The 18,301-nt window shown below is 47.6% G+C and overlaps 1 protein-coding gene and 1 non-coding gene across 2 annotated transcripts in view; both read left to right on the top strand.

Moving 5' to 3' along the window:
- The window catches only part of KPNB1 (karyopherin subunit beta 1), a 49,601-nt gene that overhangs the window by 9,564 nt on the left and 21,736 nt on the right, over positions 1 to 18,301 (top strand). Inside the window, exons 6-14 of the mRNA XM_056548388.1 lie at positions 298 to 357; positions 466 to 555; positions 9,786 to 9,896; positions 11,056 to 11,157; positions 11,444 to 11,668; positions 12,113 to 12,304; positions 12,410 to 12,540; positions 17,899 to 18,046; positions 18,132 to 18,203. Coding sequence (XP_056404363.1) covers positions 298 to 357; positions 466 to 555; positions 9,786 to 9,896; positions 11,056 to 11,157; positions 11,444 to 11,668; positions 12,113 to 12,304; positions 12,410 to 12,540; positions 17,899 to 18,046; positions 18,132 to 18,203 — 1,131 coding nt within the window. The remainder of the gene's footprint in view (positions 1 to 297; positions 358 to 465; positions 556 to 9,785; positions 9,897 to 11,055; positions 11,158 to 11,443; positions 11,669 to 12,112; positions 12,305 to 12,409; positions 12,541 to 17,898; positions 18,047 to 18,131; positions 18,204 to 18,301) is intronic.
- Positions 4,128 to 4,315, top strand: LOC130297134 (U2 spliceosomal RNA). The gene has a single exon (XR_008849414.1). It is a non-coding gene; the product is annotated as a U2 spliceosomal RNA (small nuclear RNA).

Below are 18,301 nucleotides of genomic sequence, written 5' to 3'. Positions count from 1 at the left end.
TGACTTAGGATGTGACTTCAGTCATTGGGGGGCACAGAAACCACAGAGCACTTTTTCCAGAAGGCAAGGTGTTCTGAGTTATATATAGTATATGTATTGCTGCCCCTTTAAGTATAAAATAAAGATAAGACAATTTACATTACGTGGTAACCCCCTCAGTCTCATTGTTAGAATATACAACAAACATGAACGTACTACAAATACTGTATATTAGGAGTCCACTGTTTACTTGATGCCTTCCTCCGATTGATGTTTTGCGAATGTTAATTTAATATCCCTACTTTTTCTACCCTCAAGTCTGAAAGACATTATATTATGCAAGTGGTCTGCGAAGCAACACAGTGTCCGGATACAAGGGTGAGTTGTTGCCGTACTGGCTACATTGTTTTGTGTAACATCTCTGCATTTTTTAAATTTTTTTATTTATTTTTTTGATAATGTCTTTATTTTTTTATTTTTTTGTAGGTGCGAGTAGCTGCTCTGCAGAACCTGGTGAAGATCATGTCCCTCTACTACCAGTATATGGAGACCTACATGGGACCTGCACTTTTTGCTGTGAGTTTTGTGACCTAATTGAAAAGTTTGAAAAAGGATACGGGTCATTAAGTACAAGTAATCCTGTTAAGTTAGTGCTAAACCAGAGGATGGCGCCATCCCTATGATGTGGATACAAATTCCCTGTTATCTTGGTCGTCTTCCTTTGCACACACTGCAGCAGTTTCCGTGTGTGTGTGTGTGTGTGTGTATATATATATATATAAAAATTTTTTTTTTTTTTTTTTTTGCGTATATGTGTGCCCGAAACTATACACAATACTTAATGCTAGTTGAAAGAGTCCTGTGTAGACTTCTAATATTCACCAATCCCCCAGTGCAAGTACTTGTAAGTAAGACCATAAACTTTGCAGCATAAATTCTTTACGAGATATTTAGACACTCACTGTTAGATACCTGGCAATAGTATTTTCTTTATTCCATTTTCATCAAATTCAGAGCTGTAACATTCAAAGCTAGTAGATGTAAAATTCGGCATACAACCGTCCCAGCAGAGATGGTATTCGCTAGTCGGGAGCCATCAGGGTTTAAAACGTCGCGTCAGACCCTGATGGCTCCCGGCTAGCGAATACCATCTCTGCTGAGACGGTTGTATGCCGAATTTTATCTACTAGCTTTGAATGTTACAGCTCTGAATTTGATGAAAATGGAATAAAGAAAATTCTACTGCCAGGTATCTAACAGTGAGTGTCTAAATATCTCGTAAAGAATTTATGCTGCACAGCTCATGGTCTTACTTACAAGGACTTGATGCTAGTTGTTAGTTTCTTGTCCACCAATATCCGATTATCTTTTACCAGACATTTTTAGCCAGTGTTTTACTACTTGGTACAAATTTAGTTTCCTCAGCCCAAGTGCACAACCTCAAATTTAACCACATGAGGGTTTACACCTAGATTAAAAGGTATTGCCTATCCATAGTATTGGGGATAACTAGCTGATCAGTGGGGGTCCAACTGCTGGGACACGTATCGATGAAGAACAGATCTGTCTCCTTGGGTAAATGTAGTGGCAATGCTTCCATTCTATTCACGTTCCTATGGGACATCCCAGGATAAAAAGGCTATACCTGCAGAGGGACCAGACAGGGATACCCTCCCCCGATATTTGTGCTCCCAATAGAGCTGTTGGCGATGGCGCTGTGTGCCCACCCTGGTGTCTGTGGGTTTAGGAGGGGGGAGTCGGAGAAGATTGCTCTCTATGCTGAAGATGCTCTATTGTTCCTGGGCTCCACGTCTACCTCATTGCCTGTGGCTATGTCCGTAATTAGAGTTTGGTCCGTTCTCTGGTTGGACCGTTAATTGGTCCAAGTCGGCCCTGCTTCCGGTGTCTGTAGATGGACCCTTGTTGGCTGAGATGGGGTTGGAGGTGGTTCAGGAATTTAGGTATCTGGGTGTTTTTAGTTTCGACCAGGGTGTCAGACAGTAGTGGGCTCAGATTCGGCCTTTGTCAGTTTCAGGGGAAGTTAGGGGCATGGGTTAAAGGGGTGACAGCCACCACTCCCATAAACTTGTATTGCGGGGGCGGACTGTGATATCATGAGGGGCGGGGCCGTGATGTCACGATACTCCGGCCCCTGTATCGTTCGTCATCAGGCACGGAGCGAAGTTCACTCCATGCAGCAGATGACGGGGTGCTGCAGGAGAGCGCGCAGGGGTTTGTAGCAGCAGTACCCCCATCGATCAGACATCTTATCCACAATCATTTGGATAGTGGATAAGATGTCTTGGGGCGGAGTACCCCTTTAAGCTGTCCCTATCAGTTATTGGTAAGGTTAAACTTCTACAGACTATCTGGATGCCCCTGTTGCTCTATTTACTTTATTTTTTTTTTATAAGATCAATAGTTTAACCCCTTAAGGACACAGCCCTTTTTTGCAAATCTGACCAGTCACTTTCTGCATTAATAACTCTTGGATGCTTTCACCTTTGTATTCTGATTCAGAGAGTTTTTTTCATGACACATTCTACTTTAACATAGTGGTAAATTTTCAACCTTACTTGCATCCTTTCTTGGTGAAAAATCCCCCAAATTTCATGAAAAATTAGAAAATGTTGCATTTTTCGAATGTTGATACTCTGTGGTTGTAAGGAAAATGGATATTCCAAATTACATATTGATTCACATATACAATGTGTCTACTTTTATGTTGGCATCATAAAGTTGACATGTTTTTACTTTTTTTGAAGAAATCAGAGGGCTTCAAAGTATAGCAGTACAGTGTCCATATTAGGACATAATCAGGCGTCATACAAACCTCTGTCACACCTGACTAAACCGCCCTCAGCTCTCAGACAAACCTCCGTCACGCCTCAGACGAATCTCCCTTCGCTCTGACAAACCTCCGTCATACCTCAGACAAACCTCCCTCAGCTCTCAGCCAAACCTCCGTCATACCTCAGACGTCAGCTGATGTAAAGTTTCCCTCGATTCATAGAAAACTGAGCGCATGCGCAGCCCTCCGCTGACAGCGTAGGGCTAAAGTAGGCAGCGTTAGGAGCGTAGCCCTAAACACTGCGCAGTTGTCCGTACTGCTCAGAGCGCATGCTCTGCTTTCCGCCGCTATGCAGTTAACGTAGGGAGGCTGGAAAATTCTAACTGCTGTCCGGCTGACGTCTGAGGTATGACGGAGGTTTGGCTGAGAGCTGAGGTAGGTTTGTCTGAGGTGTGACTGAGGTTTGTGTGACGCCTGATGTCCTAATATGGACACCGTATAGCAGCAATTTTTTCAAAATTAAGAATTTCAAAATCTGAATTTTTCAGGGACCAGTTAAGTTTGAAGTGGATTTGAGGGGACTTTCTGTAAGAAATACCCCATAAGTGACCTCATTATGGAAACTGCACCCCTCAAAGTAGTCAAAATTACATTCAGAACGTTTAACCCTTTAGGTGTTTAACAAGTAAAGCAGCAAAGTGGAGGAGAAAAATCAAAATCAGCCTTTTTTTGCATAAACATGTTCTTGTAGTCCCATTTTTTATTTTTATAAGTGGTAGGAGAAAAAGCCCCCGGCTCTTGCGATGCACTGCGTGCCCCGCTTGCACCCACAAGGGCAGTTGTTTTGTTTTTTCTTTTTTCAGCCAGTGCTACAGACAGCCCTCTAATTGAGCCCGCAGTATGGGCCTAACTATAGCTTCACACCCTTTTCTTCGGCATGCCAGCGCCCCGATCATGCAGCTGAGACTCCGTGCGGTCCCCGGCCCGGTCACTGGGACGGCTGCCGGGGTTCCATAAATTTAACCCCCCCGGCCTCTCCTTACTGTAGGCTGTCTTCGGCAGCACATGGGGATGTGTTTTCACCAGCGCGCCCTTTCTCCTGAGGAGAAATATATTATAAAAAAAAAAACACTTCCCATGGGCACGCTGCGCCCTCCAGTGGCTAAATGTTTGCTCCCCTGTGTTAGGCCCCCTCTAGTGGCCACACATGGTTATTACAGTTGCATTTCCCATCCCCCTATGGCCCTTCCCCTGCTCCTATCGCTTCTGTCGTTTGGAGTATCTCCCTCAGACCCCCTGTTCAGTTCCGTGGCCTGGGGTTGCATGGTGCCTCACATCTAGCCCCCCCCCAAAAAAAATCCCTTTCCGGCCCTTTGGCTAAGATCAGGTGTAGTATCTGTTCTTATCAGTTTATGATCTGATACGACCCCTATCTGGGGACCATATATTAAATGGATTTTTGAGAACTGGGGCAGGTTCAAAGCTTGCTTCCATCACTATGCATTGACCCGATTTGGCAGTATCTTTGGGTACAGTGCATCTCCCACTACTCTTTACGATCTGTCAAAATATTATGTCCTTGGCCTGCGTGTTTGCAGCACTTAACCTTGCACTGTACCATTTTGCCTACATAACTGCAGCCTGCAACCATGTGCTTCCTAGCCCCTGTTTTCTGAGCTATAGTTTCGGGCCATGGGAGGTTTTCCAGAGTGACCTTATTGGTCATTTTACTTGGTTATGGTATCTTGACAGTGGTCTAGAATTTGGGATAGTCATCGGCTTGGCTCGCCATGCTACCCCTATCATTCCTTGGGGAATTCCAGAAAACCTGACAGCACCCTGTCGGTTTCAATCTCCACCGCTCACCAGTGCAAAGTCTGCTGTGCCTGAAGTTCCAATCTCCTCTGTGTGAGGTAATTGAACTGGGTGCCATGTCGTGGGCGACAGAATCGCTGCCGTGTCCAGTGTAAAATGGTGAGCATGTAATCTCCCACAGCTACAGTTCCAGTACTCCACTAGGAGTGAGAGCAGGCCGATGTACAATGGGGGAGGTGTCCAATGACTGTCCCTCCAGGTGCAATGTTCCACCTTCAGCAGCAGTGACCACTTTATGGTGTCTGCCATTGTCCTGGCCGGAAGCCCATGCCATGATTGCCTCTTTTGCAGCTGTTCAAGTACCCGTTATTAGTGTGTGGTGTGACTACCTCCCTAACTAAACCCACCCTAACAGAAAAAATATAAACTAAAAAAGTAAAAAAAAACTGACTTCTAGAGCCAAAAAAAGATTTAACACTTACCGTAAAATCTTTCTCTAAGGATCCATTGGGGGGGCACAGACCGTGGATCCGTGCCTGAGCTAATCAGTTTTAGTACCAGAGCAATAGGAGAGGACCGACAGGTCAAGGGAAAAAAACACGAACTATCCGAGAACCAGAAGAAAATATATAACTGAACCCACCCTCTGACAGAACCAAAGAGAAACCCAAAAGGGCGGGAGCTGTGTCCCCTAATGGATCCTTCAAGAAAGAGATTTTACAGTGTTATAAAATCTCCTTTTCTCTATCGGCTCCATTGGGGGACACAGACCGTGGGATGTACCAAAGCCGTCCCTTGGGTGGGTAAGGAAACACAGGTGTACGGTGGGACCACCGCCGTCTGCAACATCCTACAGCCCAGAGTAGCATCAACTGATGCGAAGGTAAGAATCTGCAAGCACCTTGAGAAGAGTGGTAAGACCGCGCGGACGTCTTACAGAACTGCAAGGCCGAAGCCACGTAGCAGAGGGCCCAGGTTGCCCCGAAAAACGGGTGGAATGAGCCAAACCCCTGAAGGGAGGGATCTTCCACTTGCAGCGGTAAGCTCTCAAAAAAAAGAGCAGACCGGATCCACCGAAAAAAAAGGTGGTCGTAGAAGCAAGTTGTCCTGTACAACGACCTTCCGGAAACACAAAAGGAGAGAAGTCCGAACAGCCCTCACCACAACCAGGTTGTGGAACAAACGCTCCCAGAGATAAGAGACCGGACAAAAGGACGGTAGGGCGATGTTCTCATTGAGATGACAAAGTCAAAAACCATCTCAGGTAAGTAGGACGGAAAACAACTTGTCCTGGTACACAACCAGGAAGGAAGAACGGAAGGAGAAAACTACCAGCTCTGACACCCTCCTAACAGAGGTAAGAGCAATAAGGCAATAAGGAATGCCACCTTCCAGGGAAGGAGGCGAAGAAAAAAAATGTCCCTGAGGGTCAGTGCACCTAAGACCAAATGTAAGTCTCAAGGGAAAAGAAGGGGACTGAGAAGGAGGGGTAGTTTGTGCCACTCCCTGAACCAGGTTCGGACATGAGAATTGAATGTCAGAGGACGTCGAATGGAAAAGACTGAACCTTGACCCTTAAGGAAGCTGAAAGCCAACCCTTGGGCGAGCCCCGACTGGAAAGGGAAAGGGGTCGGGAAGGAAAACAGCACCAACTGAAACAAGACCGCCAGGTATGGTGGTAAGTCTTGCAGAAGAAGGCTTGTGAGCCTCAGCATGGTGCGAACCACTTGGGAAGAGAAACCGTGGGTCCCCAGAACCGCTGTCTCAACCGCCACACCGGCAAAAGACGAGACGGTAAATAGGGTGGCACAGGAGACCTGAACTAGGAGGTCTGGACAATGGGGAAAGCACAGCGTTAAGTCGTTCAGGAGTCTGACCATGATGCCGAACCACGGCTGGGCCACGAGAATGGCGGGAACGCCCTACTATGAGTTTCCTCAGAACTCCGAAAAGAGAGGAAGGGGAGGAAAAACAGACAAGGTAGGGCAACGCCCGACCACTAAACAAAGTAGGGCACAGCCCGACCAAGAGAGGAACGCTTCGGTTGTGGCGGAACAAGCAGAGGTCCACGCCAGGAGCGACCCAGGGGTTGAAGATCACTGCAAACACCCCCGGATGTGGGGGACAACTCGTCTTGGATAACTGAGGACCAACCGAGAAGACCACATCCCAGGGACGGCCGGAAATAAGATAGCTGAGATGGCCGGAAACCGGAGTTCTGCCCAGAAAGGAAATGCCCGAGAATCAAGCAAAGAAAATTGCCCTAGACCCCAACATGTTGAAGGGGGGGGGGGGGGGGGGGCTTCTCAGGGGACCAAGGTCCCAGACCGGCCGGTCCCTGGAAAACGCCTCCCCAGCCCGACAGACTGGCAGGGAGGGGCAGAAAGGAACACCCCTGAAAAATTGGGGGGAAACAAAGCCACCATAGAAGGGACTGACAAGACTGTCAAGAGTCAATGGAGACCTGTCCCACCGGAAGAGAATCAGCAGGTGGGAAAAAAGTCGGTGATGAAAGTGGGTAAATGGCACGGCCTCCACCAACCGACCCAGGACATCCATATAAAAGTGAATAAAAAAAACTGGAGTAGGGTGCTAAAGTCACCGGGCGATTATTCGGCGGAGTCAAAAGCAGGCAGAGGCTGCGTCGAACTGGAGCCCCAGGAGATGGTTGGCCTTGTCCCGATAGACTATCCAACCGAAGTGAGACAAGGACTGGAGGTTGAGACCAAGATTCTCCAGGATCTGGGCCCTGGCTGGAGCTCTGATCTGGGGGCCATCCAAGTCTGAGATCACGGAAACAATTGATGTCCGTATTAAAGGGCTATCACAGGCGCCAGGACTTGGAAAGGGTCTGCGGAGAAGTGGCCAGACCGAAATGGAGGGCCACAAAGGAAATGACTGTCTGGAACTGCAAAGCGGAGGTACCGCTGATGACCGGGAAATAATGAGACGTGGAGGCAGGCATCTTTGATGTCCACCGAGAAGCGAAAAATCCACTTGAACCATGGGCGCCAGCACAGATTGGAGAGACTCCGTTCGGAATGAGAAAGCAGAAGATGCTGGCTGAGATACTCGAGAACCAATATTGGGCGAACAGAAACTCCTTTTCTTGGGGACCACAAAGAGGTTGGAATAAACCTCAAACCTCCCTCTGAAGGAACCGGAACAATTACTCTCCAAATAAAAAAAAAAAAAACCTGGAGCGCGACCCGAAGTACCTTCACTAGACTGAAACAGAGGGTCCAGGAAAGAAAAAGGCAATCCCAAGGAAGGGAAGCAAATTCGATCCTGTATCCGTTGACTACCACATCCCTGACCAAGGGATCCTGAATGTGCGTGGTCCAGGCATCCCGGAAGAGTAAGACGACCAACCACTCAAGAAAAGGTCGGTGGGTGGGGCGACCCGTCAGGCTGAGGAAGGCCTATGGGTGGGATGGGTCCGGAAGGGGGGAATCCTATACCCGTGAAGGCGCCAGGCTGGACCCTTTGTTGGAACCAAAGGTCTGCAGGACCGGAAGGAGGAGGACTTCTGATGGAAGTTCCTGGGTCCTTTAACTGGAAGGTGTCTCTTATGGCTGAAACCAATGAGTACACCACATCAGGCATATCCATGCGGTCCTCTGAGTCGGAGGCCGAAGCCAAAACCTCATCCACAAGTTCTCCAGGTGAATGGGAACGAGGTGAGGCAGCCCTGGAAAAGGTCGGGCACAATGAAAGGTAACTTCTGTAGCCACTTCTGAAGTTCCTGGGTCCTCTAGATGGAAGGTGTCTTATGGTTGACTCCAATGAGTGCACCATGTCCGAGGGGGGGGGGAATGGGAGAGAGGAGATGAGTCAGATTAAACATCCTTATGATGCTGCAAGAGCGTCAGTATAGGTGAGAGCGGGACCCTCTGGAGGGCCGGAGTAGGGAGGATCCCTCCAAAGGCAATCCCCACAAAACTGGAGCCTGTCACAGGGGAGTCTGGGGAAGCAGTGTGTAGGTAGAACCAACGGGTTCAGCAGAACCATACATTCCAGCGATACATCCCCTAAATGTGTAAAAAGTAACCTCCCAAGCTGTTTAGAGGGAGGAATCTGTCTGGGCATGGATACAAGTCTCGCCCAGCAAAGGCATCCTGATTAGCCCTGAAACCCCTCTGCGCGCACACAGTACTGATAACTCCCTCTGGGGAATGCCCGCCGGCCACGGGTGGCCGGAGCTAAGTCTGTACAGGGCCCGCAGTCAAAGTACATACGGCCGATAATGGCTTAAACTGATTAGCTCAGGGCCTGGAGGCGGGTATATCCTGCTGGGAGGAGCCGACTTTCTTGTTGCCATAGTGTCACACCTCCTAGAGACGGCAGCATACACCCCATGGTCCGTGTCCCCCAATGGAGCCGATAGAGAAAAGCATTTACGTAATGAGTTTTTTTTTTTATTTATTTTATTTTTTTTGCACTGATTAGCGTTTTGTGGCAGCAGGGGGCACAGAAGTCAGTGGGGGTCCGACCACTCAGCCCAGTTCAGTGGCTGGCGGCACGTACAGACCCCCACACAAAATACCAGAAAAATTTAACGCTTAACCCACAAAATGCACCCGCCTGAAGAGCTTTTTTTTTTTTTTTTTTTTTTTTTTATTAATTTTTTTTTTTTTTTTGTGGGATGAGCTGTACTTTTTATTGGTATAATTTTTGCAATACATGCTACCTTTTTTGGATTTATTTTTTTTGTTTTTTGTTTACCCCGCTATTTGTACCAAAATTGGTGATTTATACAATCCAGCCTGTGCGATCCATGATCTGACCTCCTGCTGCCATAGCAACCAGCGGCATCCTGCAATATCCTGCGTATTGCAGCGCCACAGTTGGTGAACAGGAGGACCCTTCTACATGTCAACACCATAGATGCCGTGATCAGGAAAATAGAAAGTAAATGAAGTTGCATTTGGCAGGAGCACTACCACTTATCCAGGGGTCGAGACATCTGTTTTCATGATCAGTTGGGGGGGGGGGGGGGGATATGCAATAAGACCCCCTCTGTTAAGCTAGTTATTACCTATCGTTTGGGTAGGTGATAATTTTAATGTGAAAATTACACCTTTTAAAATTTTGCATTTATTTTTTTTTTTTTAATCCACTTCTCCAGCTTCCCTAAATGTGACTGAAAGTAACTATTTTTGTTCTCCTATGAAGCATTTTGTGACCTATTATTTTGCAGATCACCGTGGAGGCGATGAAGAATGAAATAGATGAGGTGGCTCTTCAGGGAATAGAATTCTGGTCCAACGTCTGTGATGAGGAGATGGACCTAGCAATTGAAGCATCTGAGGTAACAATCTGGGACCACCAAGAAAATATTAAACCCATAATTTTTTTTTTTTAGCATTTTACATTTTTTGCCTTCTGTCCTAAGACGTAACACTCTTTATTTTTCCACACGCAGAGCCATAGGAGGGCTTGTGTTTTGGGGGTGCCAATTGTCCTTTTGTAAAAACATTTTTCATGTAACCGTACAATTTGTTTCTACACCTTTCACTGCTGTAAGATTGACACTTTCTGTATTAGTCAGGTCAATATGATCACAACACAGTAATTTGTATAGGTAAAGAAAATGCTTTTCTGACCCCTATAACTTTACGGATGGCGTTTTTTCAAACTAAGGGTGGATGGGTGTTTTTATTTACGCCATCTACATATGGGAAATATTTATAATCTACATCCTCCTTGAGGATAAAAGAATGGGGTTTCAATTTTTATTATAGCAGGGATTTATTTAGATATAAACCCAGGGGTCTCAGACTCAAATTATCTGGGGGCCACTGGAGGTAGCAGCTGGGTGAGGCTGGGCCGCATGCGGCCCTCACATAAAATGCCCCTCATCATCCACTAGTAGCACCCCCTATCATCCACCTGCAATTTGGATAATTTTTTCTTTGGTCATGCTCCTTTCTACGTCTGAGGATGACAAGTTCATGCACCACGCATAAAAGATTGTGTTGATTATGACTTTCTGAAGACTGTGAACTAGAGCTCTGACCAAGATAGGCAGTTTATATGCTTTTATCTTTTTTGTTTTAACATTGTGCACATGTTTCTGCCATAATTCATCTCTTAAAGTGAACCTGACCTCACTTTCTTGAACCCTAAACCACATGTCATTGTGATGGTCGCCCATGGCTTCTGCCTGTCCTGCAGACTTTGATAGAGGACTCCTTGTTTGGGTAAAGGGAGATCAATCAAGGCTGGGGGGGAGGGGGGTGACTTCATTCTGGGAGAGGCCATCGGGCACCACCATGAGTTTTATTTCCAGCAGCATGAAAGTGATGACAGGTTCCCTTTTTTTTTTTTTTTTTTTTAAACTTCACTGTTAACAAAATGTTTTTAATTTTGATTACTAAACTATTGGTTTTAGTTTCACTATTAAGGTCTCTTCAGCATCGTAGCTTTATGGTAGCCATTAAAATAAAAATGTTAATTGTTCTTTCCAGGCTGCTGAACAGGGGAGACCACCAGAACACACCAGCAAGTTTTATGCTAAGGGAGCCCTGCAGTACCTTGTTCCTATACTAACACAGACACTGACAAAACAGGTAAACCTTTGTCACATGCCTAATCTTTACTTTCGTAGTACATTAAACTTTTATTGTAGAGCCGTACTGGTTACGACAATAGGCTATCTCTGCCAGAATGCCAGCGAGGGGAGGTGCAGGGGCGTAACAGAGGCTACAGGCTGTTGGACGTACTGTGACTCTTAGGGCTGTAAGTGTCACAGTATGTGAAACAGCCTGTAGCCTTTGCACGGTGCTGCACCTTTCCTACCGTACTTGGTGTCCTAGCAGAGTTAGTCAAATCAAACCTCCTTATCTATGCTACTAGGATGAGAATGATGATGACGACGACTGGAACCCCTGTAAGGCTGCTGGGGTATGCCTAATGCTCCTTGCTACCTGCTGTGAAGATGACATAGTCCCCCATGTGCTGCCATTCATCAAAGAACACATTAAGAACCCAGATTGGCGCTACAGGGATGCAGCAGTCATGGCATTTGGAAGCATACTGGAGGGTCCAGAAGCCTGCCAGCTGAAGCCGCTAGTCATCCAGGTTGGTAGTTTCATTGACTTTACGTGACATTTCTTTGTCTGAAGATGACAAGTTCATGCACCACACAGAACAGACTGTGTTGATTATGACTTTCTGAAGACATTTCCGCAGCTGATGACTAAGTCTGAACAGTCTTAATACTTCAGCCCTACATTTTATGCCACTGAGCTGATGCAGGTATAAAGTTTTTTTTTATAATTTATATCCGCAATAGAACTTTAAAAAAACTGCATGTTTAGGTCCTTTTGGCAGCAATGCCTCTTTTTGATAAGCAAATGTTTAGCCAAATCATGCGTGAGTTATGTATAAGAAAGTTAGAAAATAGATGTACAGTGACTACTTTTATTGCATCTTATTATCAAACAACATCTTGATGATTAAATTATCCCACATTTAGGTGGTCTTCCCGCTTTACACTTCTCACTTTTCTTTGGTTGACCCTAGGCAATGCCCACTCTAATTGAGCTGATGAAGGATCCCAGTGTGGTTGTCAGGGACACAACCGCTTGGACTGTAGGAAGGATATGTGAGCTTCTCCCAGAGGCGGCCATCAATGATGTCTACCTCGTTCCACTATTGCAGTGCCTCATAGAGGGCCTAGGGGCTGAGCCAAGAGTGGCTACAAATGTCTGCTGGGTAAGTAATAGTCCTCCTGTATGAGGAATCCATTTCAGTGTGAGTTTTTTGTACCATGATTCTGCCTTTCAGTACTTTGCCTTATAGTACTTTGTTTGCTTCTAGGCTTTCTCCAGTTTGGCTGAGGCTGCCTATGAAGCTGCAGATGTGACAGATGACCAGGTGGAGCCAGCCTCATATTGTTTGTCTAGCTCATTTGAGGTGATTGTACAGAAACTGCTTGAAACGACTGACAGGTAAGCATTGCTGTCACTTTTCTCATGTCTTGACACTTGTGGAGATGTAGTTTTAATGCTTTGTCACTTTATAGAAACTCGTCCAGATGTGTCAAGTAGCTCTGTACGTAATGACGGGCGATAGTGGCTGGAGAATCGTGATTTTTATGGCTCCTCCCCCTCGTGCCATCTTGGCCCGCCCCCTCAATACAAGTCTATGGGAGGGGACATGGCTGCCATCACGCCCCTTCCCATAGACTTGAATTAAGGGGACGGGCCAAGATGGCACAAGGGGGCGGAGCCATGACGTCGCAAGTTTGCTCTCTGCAGTAATGAAAGTGGGGTGCTGCAGCCGAGATCCTGGGGGTCCTCAGCAGTGGGACCCCCACGATCTGACATCTTATCCCCTATCCTTTGGATAGGGGATAAAATGTCTAGGGGTGGAGTACCCCCTTAATAGAACGTGTGAACTGTATGTGCAAGAGACACTTTACAAAGAAGCCCATTAAGTGACCTGCAGGGATACAGTTCCACAACATCACTAGTGACTTAGCATTTCAATATAGTAACCGGATCATGTCTGAGGATGAAGTGTTCATGCACCACGCAGATGTATCACTGTGTTGATTATGACTCTCTGAAGACCTCTTAAAGGGGAGCTACCTAGGGAGGAGAAAATGTATTCATTTTGGATTTGCTCCCCGATTCTTTTCTTTCAGCTTGGTCCCATCTTGGCAGTGTAACCTCCTAACTGCTTGAAGGGGGAGAGCTGAGGCAGGTAATGTGATCATAACCATGCCTGCATGTGTCTGCCAATGGCCAGGCAAAGTTGATGTTGCAGGAATTGGTCAACATGTGGATGTGGTTTTATTGGCATCTGTGATACCCCTTCAAGCAGGAGAAAGTTTTATGCTGCCAAGACGGGACAATTCTGGAAGTTGGGTATTGGAGAGCAGTGAGGCTATGTTCATACGGAAAAGCTTCATGCGGACATTCCCCTGACAACGGAGTGCCGGTGTCACAGCATAGTTCATTACACCGGCATAACATGCCAGCGTTAGGACCGCTTGGAAATGTGCCACTTCTGCAATTCTGTGCAGAGTCTGCAGAAAGACTAGACATGTCTGGTTTTTTTGCAGACACTGGAATTTGAATTTCTCAGTCACCCTTCATTGGGGGACACCCATTCTGATAGGTATATGCTCTTGCCACTAGGAGGCGCTGACACTAGGAAAGTCGGCTCCTCCCTTTGCAGGATATACCCGCCCACTGGAAGTGAGGTAATCAGTTTTAGCTAGTGTCAGTAGGAGGCAAGACACAGGTCTTTTTATAGTAAGGGCTGTTTAGGTTTTTATCTCCACTTTTGTCTCCCTTTTTCAGGTGGGGGTTCAGGAGCATGGTGCTACCTGTTCCCCCATATGCAACAAAGGGGCACGGGACATGAGTATGGGCCGTCAACCCCTTATCGCCAGCGACTGGAGGTTGTACCTGGGGTCCGGGTCCCCCACTTGCCCCTGCTCTCCCCGCTATCTTAGCCTGATATGATGCAGTGTGGCCATAAGCTGGTTGAAGACTTCATGGCGAGTATAAGAAGATGGAGCGGTGGGGGAGTATGTCCAACACCCCTCCCCCCTCTTTATATATATTTTTTGTATTCCTGGCGGATGCTAAGGACACTATCGGGTCTGCCAGTCACCCATCTTGAGGGTTTTCTGGCGGGTCCCTCCTCTACAGGCTGCCGCGGCTAGGGCTCTGGGTCTTCCCATCTAGTGCGAGGTCTCCGTGGAAGTGTCCCTGTGTGGGTATGGATTAGTTCTGATGTCGATATGCTGGACAGTCTCGTCTGTGGCTCATAGCTCAGCTGCAGCATCTGCGGCTGGCACTCTGGTACCCCACTGCTGATGCAAGGTGTATGACGGAGTGACCTGTTCTCTATTATGGACCCATACCAGTAAGCCACAGTGGTCTGCGTGGTTTCCTCCACCGCCTGCAACTAATCACATATCTGCGGCTGGAGTTCTGGTACCCCACTGCTTTGCATGGTGTATGAAGATGTGTCCTATGGACCCAAGATTGGGTACAGGGATGCTTTCTGTGGCTCCTCAGCCTCCTCCTATCTCCCAAGGTGGCGGGGATACTAGCTTATGGCTCCTAGGCCTCCCCTCCTTTCCACATGCAGCAGTGGGGCACAGTGATCGCCTATCTGGCTGTCTCCTTTTATCCAGCACCTGGGAGTGTACTTGTTCAGCCAGACTGTCTGCATGGTCTCCATCGCTCTGTCTCCACAGTCTCTGGGCTGCTGTGGGCTTGGTCAGGTTTCCCGTACCTCTCTGCTGGTATAAGGACTCTGGATGAGGGTCCCTGCAGGTACTCGGGACTGATGAGTCAACCAGACTTTTGTCTGCTGGCTCTCTTACACAACCAGGTCGCTTGTTAGTTCGGTCGTACTCCAATACCCCACTTTGTGTTTGTGGGGGGGGGGGGGGGGGGTTGGTGTTACCCTGAGCATTCAGGAATCCTATACCAGTCAGCCCAAAGGCTGTCTGCATGATCTGCTACTATGTTGAGTTCACTACCATACACTTCCCAGTGCTGGTCCATGGGCCCTATACAATACACCACATACTGGTTAGCGGGTTCCTTCCTAAATCGGGTTCCTCCCTACATGCCTCCGTTCTCTAGGCTGAAAGCTGGTAACCCACTGTGTGTGATTCTGTCTACAGCACCCGGTGTGGCCATGGTCCCTATGCTAGATAGCCAGACTGTCTGCATTGTTTTCTACTCCACCAGGTCACCTTCCCCATTCTTGCCGCTCCCACGGTTACAGTCTGGTGACTCATTTTCCAGGTTAAGTTGCAAAGTGTCTCGGTGGTTTCATTGGATCTTTTATACTTGCCGGTCAGACTGTCTGCATGTTTCCTGCTCCACGTACATACTTCATCCCCATGCGTCTGCGACAGCAGTCCTGGGGTGTGGTGCCATTTGGAGCTGGGGTGTGGGCGTTTCCTGCAGCTTCCATGGACTTTCACAGAAAGAGCCGCACTCTGTTCCCCTTTGTAAGGGTGCAACGTTGGTCTGCTAGGGGCATGGTTGTGACACCAAGCTGCCGGGCTCTTTAATGTGGACTTTATTTTTTATGCGTCTGCAGTCTTGGTACCCCCCTATTGTTTGTTGTGTGTCCCTACATATGCTAGGCCACTTTACACGTGTAGAGTCCACTTCCCTTTTTTTGTGGGTTGTGCCTTGGGTCTTCCTGTGATCTTGTTGCCACAGGTTTAGGCAGTCAAACTTCTCTGCCCTCGCATTGGGCATGATGGGGCGACAGTCGGTTCAGCGCCCCCCTCTCATGCCTCCAGGTATCTGTCCTGGGTTCCTGTGCAGGGTGGTTCAGACACCAGCTGTTTTTGGAAATGACCAGAATAGCTCAGTTGACGCCATTCTTGTCCAGGGTTCCTCTCAACGCTTTTGGGGTGTGTGCTTCTTCCATTCTTGTAGTCAGGACTCTAAGCGCCTCCATTCCTTGATATGTTGTTACAGGGTTCCTGGGGACTACGTCCACCCAGTCCTTTGCCCCCTTTCCTTCGGGTGGCATTTCAATGCTCCTATAGTGCCTGGTGCACTATGATCATCCCCTTTCCACAGGGGGTGTGGGGGTCAGGGAGCTTGGCATGGTCTCGGCCTAAGTTTCATAGCGACCACCCCTTGTTTCCTGTCTATATAGGTGGGGTACCTGGCTTGGGGGGGGGGGGGGGGGGGTTCATGTTTCCCTTTTTGTTTCCCTCTCTATTCCCGTCCTGATGGGATGTTGCTTCAGTCCACTTAGACCACTGGGGTTCATGTCTGGTTAATCTCGGTGTTTTGGACACTTCCCTATTATGCTGTGGCGTGTCTTCTTTTCTAGGTCAGCACGTCTGGTTCTTTGGGCCTTAGGGATGGTTGTGGTCTCGGGCAGGTTAGCTCTCCTGCCCAGACTTCTCCGCAGTCCCGTTTGTGGGGTGGTCTTTCTCTACCGAATTTCTTCTTGTCTAGACATAGAAGTTTGTCACCCGGAGCATTTTGCGGATGTTCCTTTGTCTCCCCCTTTGTTTGTCAATGTACTCCCGGAGCAGTGGGCATTCCGGTCATCCAGATTACTCTACTAGAGCTTCTTTAGCCTCCCAGGTGCTTGCGGTGGGCCCCTGGGAAGGAGGTTTTTGGTCTGAAGCTGTTCTGGTCATCAATTTTCTGAACCAGGCCTCTCCACAGCCAGTCTCCATCCTTTCTTTTACAGTGTTTTTCTGGTCTTCACCTTCTGCTCAGGCATGCGCTGCTCTCCCTGGCATTTTTTCCGCCATGTTCTCTTGTCTTGACTCCGGATGTGGGGTTCTCTTGTTTGTGCCCTTTTCCATTTTTGTTTCTCAGCCGGGTTAACCCTCTGTCTGGTTCTGCGTTCCTTGGCGTTGATTCCTACCTCCTCCCAGAATGGGTCTGGCTTTCTAGTCTGTTGTCCCTTTCTGGACCTTAGCTTTGGAGTCTCTACATCGGACGGTCTCTTCCTTGGCATTCTAGGCCTTCTCCATGGATGGGGGTTCTTCCGGGAGCTCAGTTTGTGGGCCTCGGTGGTCTCTGCCCTGTATCTCGTCCGCAGGATTTAGTCGACTTGGTTCGGTCTCTGGACTGATTCCCCCCTTGCTGTTGGTGGTCTTTCCCTCCCTAGGGGACTACTTTGGTACATCCCATCAGTATAGGTGTCCCCCAATAAAGAGCGACAGTTCTTTTTGTACTCGCCGTAAAATCTTTCTCGTAGCCTTCATTGGGGGACACCACACCCACCCATTCCTTTACTTTGTCAGGATTTTCTTTTCCGGCTCTTGTGTTTTTATATTTATTTATTTTTTTATTTTTTTAAATCCGGGATTCCTTTCTGGGGTCCTTCGGACATATTTCTTGGCTTCTCCTACTGCTTGGTGAAAAAACAGATTACCTCACTCCCAGTAGGCGGGTATATCCTGCCAGGGAGAACTTTTTTTTCCCCTTTTATTTTATTTTTTTCCCGTGGGGTATATGCTCTTGCCACATCAGTATAGGTGTCCCCAATGAAGGCTACGAGATCTTACTGGGAGTACAAAAAAAAAAAATCTCCTTTTCCAGACCAGATGTTTCCAGCGTGGAAATTCTATGTGAAATCAATGGGATTCTGAGGTTGCAGAATCTCCGGACAGAGTTCCAATACAGAATCCGCACGGAAATTCTTCCCTGTGAACATAGCCTGAAAGGTAGTACCTCTTCTCCTCCCCTGTATTCTCCTTTTTTGAAATGCCTTTGTAAAAAACACTTGTGGGATGATGGTTGATATTGGAACTGGCAACTGAATAGTCTGGTTTTCCTTTCAATTTTCAGACCTGATGGGCACCAGAACAACCTACGGAGCTCTGCCTACGAAGCCCTAATGGAGATAGTAAAGAACAGTGCCAAGGACTGCTACCCGGCTGTGCAAAAAACGACTTTAGTGATCATGGAGCGACTACAGCAAGTGCTTCAGATGGAGGTAGGAGTGGGGAGCATCTGTTGCGTGAGACGTAATGATTTGGAGCCAGCTTAATGTTATGCATTCCACCTCTTTGTTTCTGCAGTCCCACATACAGAGCACTTCAGACAGGATACAGTTTAATGATCTGCAGTCCCTCCTCTGTGCTACACTCCAGGTAAGTGTCCTCTTACATTTAGGGGCTAACTAGCTTGGTGTTCTGATAATCACAAAGGGAGCCAGAGTCTGAGGATGACAAGTTCATGCACCACGCAG

This window comes from Hyla sarda, chromosome 12, assembly GCF_029499605.1.
Source record: "Hyla sarda isolate aHylSar1 chromosome 12, aHylSar1.hap1, whole genome shotgun sequence".
In the NCBI taxonomy this organism is placed as follows: domain Eukaryota; kingdom Metazoa; phylum Chordata; class Amphibia; order Anura; family Hylidae; genus Hyla; species Hyla sarda.
Note: the sequence above shows the minus strand (reverse complement) of the source record. Positions and strands in the feature narration are given on the sequence as shown.